We start from the raw sequence: 9,909 nt of genomic DNA, 5'->3' as shown, positions 1-9,909 counted from the left end.
TTCCTAGGCTCTGAAGATGGACTTCCCGAAACAGCGCTGTTAGCCTTACCATGTCTATTGTTTTAAATAAATACGAGTTTAATAAATTCAGACTTGTTGAGTGTTCATTAAAGAAAGTCATTAATGCAAAATGGGTATATATCTTCAATGATGTTTGTATTAAAGAAAACCTCGTTCCGAAATATATATATATATATATATATATATATATATACATATATGTTGGTAATAGACCATAATTTTTACAATATTCTATAAATTTTACCGAATGTTTGGCGTTAATATGTTTGTAGTTCGTTTTTTCGATTTTTCTCACTAAAGTTTTTTGGTGAACGTTTAGTTTATTAAAATTCAAAATAAACTTATTTTCCGAATTCATGCTGCAAATAAGGCCATATTGAATTGCCAAAAACATCCAATTTTGAAACGTTAGCTATAAAGTTCTGGATAAATGGGATTGACGTTGTTTTGCTGGCCGTTTACATACCAGGATCTGCTCCCATTTCATCACAATTTTTCAGTGAACGGGTTTATATTTTAAAGATCATCACTGTGATGAGTTGCAACGATATAGTTGCAAGCGATTTCAACATCTACGTAGAAAATAAAAATGATTTTCACACAGTTTTTCTGCTAGACATTTTGGACATTTTCAATCTAGTAAATATATTCAATGAACAAACATGTTTAAAAAGGAGCACATTAGATTTGATCGCGACATCTAAAAAATTTCCTGTTTCCAACACTAAAGTATCACCTCATGGTATTTATTTGGACCACTGTCTAATTCAACAGATTTTGCCAATTGATTTGCCGTGTAGAATCTGTTGCAAAAGACAAGTTTGATCCTGAAATGAAATTCATGGAGATCAATTCACCCATTTAGTTCTTGATTTCTTCATCAGTAAACCATGTCAGGGTAGTAATGTTAATGCATTTTTGGGCTTGTTTGAAAAAGAGCTCAAACGCATCGTCGATATTGTTGCACCCCAACATTTTATTAAAATCAGACAGGATCCTTGGTTCGACAATGAATGTCGTCGTTCAAAATCTAACTGCAGAATGATGGAAAGACGTTTTAGAAAAACTTTGTTGGTTAAAAATAAAACAGAATGAATTGATGATTAAATTAAAAAAAACGTCTTTTCTCAAATTAGCAAAATAGTTATTACAAAAGACAGATCAATTATGGAAGGTGCAATCAAAAGCAGCTCTGGAGAATTCTAAATAAAATGCTGTGTAAAGACAAAGCATTTGCATCTTGTCCAGATCGGCGCAGTCGTTTCTAAATTTTTTTTAATGACAAAATTGTCAAGGTTATGAAATCTATAGCATCCCGTGATCCACCATCAGTTGCTTTTGTTGATTTTAACAACAAAGTATTTTCAGCTTTTGCTGACTATGCCGAAAATGATATAAAACAAATAATTTTTAATTCACCGTCTAAAACCTGCAATCTCGAATGCTTGCCTGCCTACTGTTTCAAGACGCATTTTAATTTATTTTCAAAGTTTGTCACCAGTTTTATCAACTGATATTTAGATACTGAAAAATTTTTTGTTTTGTACAAACATGCCCTGATGATGCCTCTTTTAAAAAAATGGGTTGGATACAAGTGATGAAAAAAATTACAGACCCGTCTCATATTCCCCGGTTATTTTAAAAATTATGGAATAAACTGGTTAGCCATTAAAAACAAAATTGTTTGTTACCTGTGCATCAGTCAGCATTCAGACAACATCACTCGACAGAGACAGCTTTGTTGGATATTTTGTCTACATTATTTTCAGTGTCAGATACAAAATTGATCTCTATATTGGCGCTTTCGGACATGAGGAGGCGTTTGATTGCGTCGATGTAACGGGTTCGATATTAATTACAACGCAACAACCAATATATTATTAATTTTTCTTTATTAAAACCTAACTATTTAATTAATCGAGTAAATCAAATTAACGAAAATGAAACGATAAAATAACCAACTTTACTAATGTCAACTCCGGCACAAGAGCGACAGAAAAGAAAGAGAGCTTAACTCATTTGTGCCGGCTATTGATAGACTTGCACGGCGCTTTCTCCTAGGTAAGCACTCGTGCTTTGTGCTAGTAACTAGCCCACGTGGCCATGTAATGGAGCAATTTCCGTTACAAACAAAGTATTTTCAGCCTTTGCTGACTATACCGAAAATGATATAAAACAAATAATTTTTAATTCACCGTCTAAAACCTGCAATCTCGAATGCTTGCCTGCCTACTGTTTCAAGACGCATTTTAATTTATTTTCAAAGTTTGTCACCAGTTTTATCAACTGATATTTAGATACTGAAAAATTTTTTGTTTTGTACAAACATGCCCTGATGATGCCTCTTTTAAAAAAATGGGTTGGATACAAGTGATGAAAAAAATTACAGACCCGTCTCATATTCCCCGGTTATTTTAAAAATTATGGAATAAACTGGTTAGCCATTAAAAACAAAATTGTTTGTTACCTGTGCATCAGTCAGCATTCAGACAACATCACTCGACAGAGACAGCTTTGTTGGATATTTTGTCTACATTATTTTCAGTGTCAGATACAAAATTGATCTCTATATTGGCGCTTTCGGACATGAGGAGGCGTTTGATTGCGTCGATGTAACGGGTTCGATATTAATTACAACGCAACAACCAATATATTATTAATTTTTCTTTATTAAAACCTAACTATTTAATTAATCGAGTAAATCAAATTAACGAAAATGAAACGATAAAATAACCAACTTTACTAATGTCAACTCCGGCACAAGAGCGACAGAAAAGAAAGAGAGCTTAACTCATTTGTGCCGGCTATTGATAGACTTGCACGGCGCTTTCTCCTAGGTAAGCACTCGTGCTTTGTGCTAGTAACTAGCCCACGTGGCCATGTAATGGAGCAATTTCCGTTACAAACAAAGTATTTTCAGCCTTTGCTGACTATACCGAAAATGATATAAAACAATTAATTTTTAATTCGCCGTCTAAAACCTATAATCTCGACTGCTTGCCTGCCCACTGTTTCAAGAAGCATTTTAACTTATTTTCAAAGTTTGTCACCANGTTTTATCAACTGATGCAAAAGTACTGAAAAATGTCTTGTTTTGTACAAACATGTCCTGGTGATTCCTCTTTTTAAAAAAATGGGTTGGAACAAGCGATGAAAAAATTACTTCCGGTTATTTTAAAAATTATGGAATGAACTGATTAGCCATTTAGAACAAAATTGTGCATCAGTCAACATTCAGACAACATCACTCGACAGAGACAGCTTTGTTGGATATTTTGTCTACATTATTTTCAATGGCAGATACAAAAAATATCTCTATCTTGGCGCTTTCGAACATGAGGCAGCGTTTGATTGCGTCGATCATGGTAAGTCACTAAGTCATCATCTAGTCTATCAATTTGCCGTTACTTCATTTTATATTCCATCGTCAATTACTTTTCTTTTATTCTTCTTATTATTATTATTTATTTTATTCTAACATATTTTATTTTTCATGTTTTATCATTTCTCTTCCTCACTTTTTGTATTTATTTTCACACTTATTTGTTTAATTTTGTTTTTCTGCCTTGCATGTTGTTACAGTTTCTGCGTCTGTCAGATCCCGATTTTTAAAGAATAATAAAAAAAAAATTTGTTGGTTTCAGTCTTACTTGGCGGATCGAACGCAACAAGTGTTGCTTAATAACAATTTGTCAGATATGCTACAAGTCGTTACCGGTGTGCAAGGGCTAGGTCTTAGGGCCCTTATTATTATTCGTGTTATACACGGCAGATGGTTTTTTGTTAATTGATTTATTTGGTTCCTATAGTCACGCTTATGCTGATAATATCTAGATCAATGTTAGTGGACCATTTAGTGAATTCCCAGTTATGTTGAACAAATTCTTTAAATATCTGGTGAAAATAGATGTTTGGATGTTTAGCAGCCGTTTAAAGTTAAACCAATGTATAACACAATTAATGCCGATGGGAACATGGCAACAGTTCTCAAAAATTAAAATCGATTCAGCTATCATTAATGACAAGGAGAATAAATTTTCTTCCAAGGTTGTCAATTGGGGTTGCATCCTGAACCCAGTTAACAATGCATCATCACGTAAAATACATTACAAACACTGCTTGAATCATTTGCGCATGTTGAGGATAGTTAAAAAATTGCTTCAAAGAGATATAGTCCAAAGTTTGATTCATGCATTTGTACGTGTGAGGTTAGATGAATGCAATAGTTTGTTCTTTGGTCTATCTGACAAAATGATATCTATGCTTCAGCTCATTCAAAACCTTGCTGCCAAGCTTGTCGTGGGAGCTGCAAAATATGACCCCGTGACTTCAATATTTTGAGAACTACATTAGTTGAAGGTTGATAAAAGAGTTACATTTAAAATATCGCTTGACTGGCTCCGAAATATTTAGCTGATAGAAGCACTTCTAAAGCGACGTTTTCAAAACCATAAAATTTACGTCGTAACAATAAAAACTTGGTGGACTATCCATCATCACGTTTAAAAATTGGTTCAAGAAATTTTTCTATTGCTGGCCCAGAAGTTTGGAACAGTCTACCGGGCTACTTACGACAACCTGGTCTCTCCGTCAAGAATTTTAAAAAGCCATTAAAGACTTATCTCTTCGATCAATGAAACGTTTTTTTGGCATAAATTGTTTTAACCAATGTTAAGAGCGCTTTTGAGATAACTATTTAAAAAGCGAATATTAATACTAAATTGATTTGCATTTTAAGTGATACCACTTAATAAAATTCACCAAACCCATACTTCAATAAAGTTCAGTAAAAACCTCTTGAAAATCTTGAAACAGGATCTTGTAAATAATTTTTCGTTACTTTGAGAGAGTTATAATTTTAATAAAAATAATATAATATAGGGTAATATAATGTAATGTAATGTAATAAAATATAATAAAATATAATATGATATAATATAATGTAATATAGTGTAATGTAATGTAATGCAATGTAATGTAATATAATATAATATAGAACAGTATAGTGTAAAAAATAGTATAAAATAGTATAATAAAAATATTTAACGATCCATAATATAACAAATCGAATACTTTATTGAAGTGTGGGTTTGGTGATTTATTACTAATTCGATAAGAAGCTTTTCAACGAATTCGTCTCAATGTTCAAGATCTGACCATTTGACATTTGAAAATTGTAATTACAATCAGATAATTTCAGTTAGTTATTTCACATTATGAAATTATATATGGGTATGTGTGTGTGATTTTATGTGTATGTGCGTAAGTATGGGCATGTGTGTCTGTATATGCATGTATGCATGCATGCCTGTGGGCAGGCATGTATGTATGTAAGTATGTTCGTATGTATGTATGTATACACATGTGCGAATCTAATGTATGTAGATGCATGTTCAACATTATAACTTATATATATGTATATATATAACAAAATTTTTTCGGAGGTAACGTGATTTTTAAACATTTTTTTGGAGAATCAGGTTGTTAAGAGAAAACATCATCAACAATGGCATCACTATCAAGCATTAACATTTGCGGATCATTGCATTTAGTTGTAATGATGCTAACAACAGTTATTTCCTCCTATAGCACGCCAGGACTTGAAAACACAAGAGTTTATTTCAACTATAGCACTCCAGGTCTTGAAAACACAACAAGAATTTATTACAACTATAGCACTCCAGGATTTGAAAACACAACAAGAGTTTATTTCAACTATAGCACTCCAGGATTTGAAAACACAACAAGAGTTTATTTCAACTATAGCACTCCAGGACTTGAAAACACAACAAGAGTTTATTACAACTATAGCACTCCAGGACTTGAAAACACAACAAGAGTTTTTTACAACTATAGCACTCCAGGTCTTGAAAATACAACAAGAGTGTATTTCAACTATAGCACTCCAGGATTTGAAAACACAACAAGAGTTTATTTCAACTATAGCACTCCAGGTCTTGAAAACACAACAAGAGTTTATTACAACTATAGCACTCCAGGATTTGAAAACACAACAAGAGTTTATTTCAACTATAGCACTCCAGGATTTGAAAACACAACAAGAGTTTATTACAACTATAGCACTCCAGGATTTGAAAACACAACAAGAGTTTATTTCAACTATAGCACTCCAGGATTTGAAAACACAACAAGAGTTTATTTCAACTATAGCACTCCAGGACTTGAAAACACAACAAGAGTTTATTACAACTATAGCACTCCAGGACTTGAAAACACAACAAGAGTTTTTTACAACTATAGCACTCCAGGTCTTGAAAATACAACAAGAGTGTATTTCAACTATAGCACTCCAGGATTTGAAAACACAACAAGAGTTTATTTCAACTATAGCACTCCAGGTCTTGAAAACACAACAAGAGTTTATTACAACTATAGCACTCCAGGACTTGAAAACACAACAAGAGTTTTTTACAACTATAGCACTCCAGGTCTTGAAAATACAACAAGAGTGTATTTCAACTATAGCACACCACGAATTGAAAACCCAACAACAGTTTATTTCAACAATGGCACGCCACGAGTTGAAAATACAACGGAAGACTATTTTACAACTGAAAAATATGGTTCAACTTTCTTTATATTAACCACCAAAAGAAGCTCGCCTTCTCCAGTAACCACGCGACCATTAACATCACCACCAAGAACATCACAACCAGTAACAGCAAAACCCAAAAAAGATTTAGACAACGCTCGATTTGTCTGTATCAACTCTTCATGCGTCTTTTATAACTGGTTCTAAAATTTTGAAGAATAGATTTGATAATATTTTTGGATATTTAATTAAACAACCATTTTTATTATAAAAAAATTTGCCAACAAATAGTTGGCCTGTGCAAGTCTAATTATCTACCAGAAATTGATTTCATTTATATAAAGCTATAGTTGTAACATTTTCAATCGATTTTTAAATAATTTTTTGATTTTTTGTTAAAAAGCCATTTTTATTGAAAAAAATTGGCCAAGCATGTTTCATCGCGGTTTTTATATGAACGGTTGACCTCCAATAACCACAAGTTTATAAAAACACAAATTATTTTAAGAGTTCATGTTTGTATCAGCAAAAAATAATTATTGAAATATATTAAAGCAAAATCAGTTTTTCAATCAATCAATCAATCCCTCAGTTTATAAAGCACCATTTCCGCTATGTTCAACAGCGCTCCACAATGAATTTTGCAAACAGATGGGTCTTGAGATCCGCTCTGAACTTTTTAATAGTAATTTAATTAATTCTACTAGTCAATAAGCAGGCAAACTGTACATTAAAACAGAAATGAGAATCGAGACCTTCTTTTAAAGTTCGGGTTCGGCTTGGTTCGACCGTGAGTATGGTTTGGGGTTGGTTTGGTTCGGTCATGTGTACGGTTCGGGTTCTGTTCGGCATAATTAGACAATAACGATGCAATGAACATGAGTTTAAAACTCTACATTAACGGTGAAAAGACTAAAAAACAAATTATTGCCATCTCTTAAGCTTTAATTGGTAAACAATGATATACGAGATATATATGGGCATCCCCTAATTATAAGTATATGAAAATATAGTTATATATATAGAATAAAAACATTGGGCTTTCCATAGGATTGTTGCGGTATTCCATTATTAAATTTAATTAATTTTTCTAAATTCGAGCCGAGTGTTTTAACAAGATTGACTGCCGAGATTGAGGCTTGGAATCGGGTTTAGCAGAGAAGATCTATTCTATTTAAAAGTAGGAGGCCGATTGGCACGAGAAAATCGAAAAAGTAATTAATTAAATTAGGAGGTTAAAATTAAGCCTACGTTGTTTTTGGTGATGGTGTTGAATTGAAAATGTTGACAACCACGTTAAGTGCGCGTGCGCGTATGGACTAACATTTATTTTACGGTTTTGTGAAAATGAAATGCAATTAACATGTCTAATTTTTTTAAATTTCATTTATATAAGTTGGATCATAATTTAATTTTAATATAAATCAATTTTATCAATATTCAATATGAATTGAATATCAATAAAGAATAAAAACTAAATGTTTTTGTAGGGCAGTGCCATCAACCAATGTCATAATAAAATTTAAAAAAATTTTAATTCAATTTTTATATTCTGATGTGAAGTGCGTGAGGAACCAATGATTTCAATCACGGCAGAGGAATTCAATATGAGTGTTAAACTGTTAACTGTTAAATAATAACCGTTTTAAATAACTTGTAAAATAATTATCTAGGGTCTATGAAATTTTCAGGGTTTATAAAAAATATATTTAAGAAAAGCTTATGAAAATTTTAATAAAATTTAAAGCTTGGGTTTTGTTGAAACAATTTTTCAAGCCTTATGCTAACGACTATCACTATAGAGCATAATGGCTAAAGTAAAAAGCAAACAAATTTTTGTGAATAAAAATTTAATTATCTAAGCCTTAGAAGGGCTGTGAAAATTTCAGGTTTTTGGGTGTGAAATTCTTGACTAACTTCATGCATATTTTGGCATGTTGTTTTGTTAGAAATTGAATTGTCTGTGTACACCTGATCTCTGTGTTCTGAATGTTAGGAATAGTACCAAAATTTTCAACTTTTCTGTTAGAGATCTGGTATAAAGCCAGGCACTTATGAGATTTGTGTTCAGATGTTTTACATGCAAATTTTTGACTATTTTTAGGATATGTAGAGAGAATGAATCAACCTTTTTTGCTAGATCGTCAGTATTAACTTTTATTTGCCTGTCGATATTAGAAAAGCCAAATTTTTTGTTCATGTTGCATCCATGATCAACTAGCTGGCTCTTGCAAAAAATTGAGATTGCTTCACGTTCTCGATTTGTTTTTATTATGAAGCAATCCATTTTAAATACTTTAGTAAGACAGAAAAAAATTTTCATAGAAAATTTGAAAAATATTAGACGAAGGGAAAGATTTTGCAGTTCAAGTTCACGTTTTGATTTTGGGTCGTATTTCCTCTTAAAACATAGTTTTCCTGTGTACAAACTGATGTTATACTGATTTAAATTTCCAAAGATTTGAAATTTATGAAAAAATCATTACAAATGCAAAATTTCATACTAATTTAGTAAATTTAGTTTAAATGAAATGTATTTATTATTTTTAAATTATTTATCATTTAAAAAGTCATTATAAATTATTTTATGAAATTTTAGGTTGATAAGCTGATCTTCTAGCTACAGACAAACTGGCCCCCTAGCTACGGCACTGTTTTAAAAATAATAATAGTCTTCATCATAGTACTTATAATAATAATAAACTAGATTTTTTTAGTCAAAGTTAGATGTCCTCCTAAACAAATGTGAATTTAAATTAATGTTTACGTGGTTGAAAAAGCATTGTAAAATGTTAGATCTAAGCTTATTTTAGAGTCAGTTAATGCACCAGCTATTAATCAAAGTTTTAGTTTTATAATATATTTTTGTTACATTTTTAAACTATGAACTAATTTTTATTGTAAATCCATTGCACCTGTGTTTTCAAACCAAGATTACTGTACTGTATTAAATTTTTAATCTCCTGCGTATATTGTCAACAAAATGTTTTTGACATTATGAATTTATTTTTGGTCCTGCATCTGTTTATCTAAATAAATTCTGTTACTGGAATGTTTCTTACTAAGCTAATGTTTAAGCTTGAGCCACTGTTGAAATAAGAGATATTTTATAATTATAACTTTACCCTAGAGTTTACCCTATCATTTTCTTCAAATTTGTGATAATAATAATTTTTTTTAATTTTTCTAAAATTATTGTTTTTTTTTATATTTTACTAGTTTTTCAGATGGATAAAGTCAAGGAATCTAGAAAAAGAAGTAAGTTGTTGATTAAATCAGTGATTTTTTTCTCGATGATGAATGATTATCATCAAATATCCATAAATTAATAAGTA

The 9,909-nt window shown here is 31.3% G+C and overlaps 1 protein-coding gene across 1 annotated transcript; it reads right to left on the bottom strand.

Annotated features, from left to right (window-relative positions):
• Positions 1-5,584: 5,584 nt before the first annotated feature.
• On the bottom strand, positions 5,585-6,466 carry HELRODRAFT_68956 (hypothetical protein; the record flags this gene model as incomplete). The annotated part of the gene is made up of 1 exon (XM_009028986.1): positions 5,585-6,466. A coding segment is annotated over one exon (882 nt), but the record flags the coding sequence as incomplete, so codon positions are not given.
• Positions 6,467-9,909: the final 3,443 nt, after the last annotated feature.

Source organism: Helobdella robusta, assembly GCF_000326865.2.
Source record: "Helobdella robusta unplaced genomic scaffold HELROscaffold_6, whole genome shotgun sequence".
Classification (NCBI taxonomy): Eukaryota; Metazoa; Annelida; class Clitellata; order Rhynchobdellida; family Glossiphoniidae; genus Helobdella; species Helobdella robusta.
The sequence above is the reverse complement of the archived record's forward strand: the minus strand, read 5'-3'. Positions and strand labels throughout refer to the sequence as shown.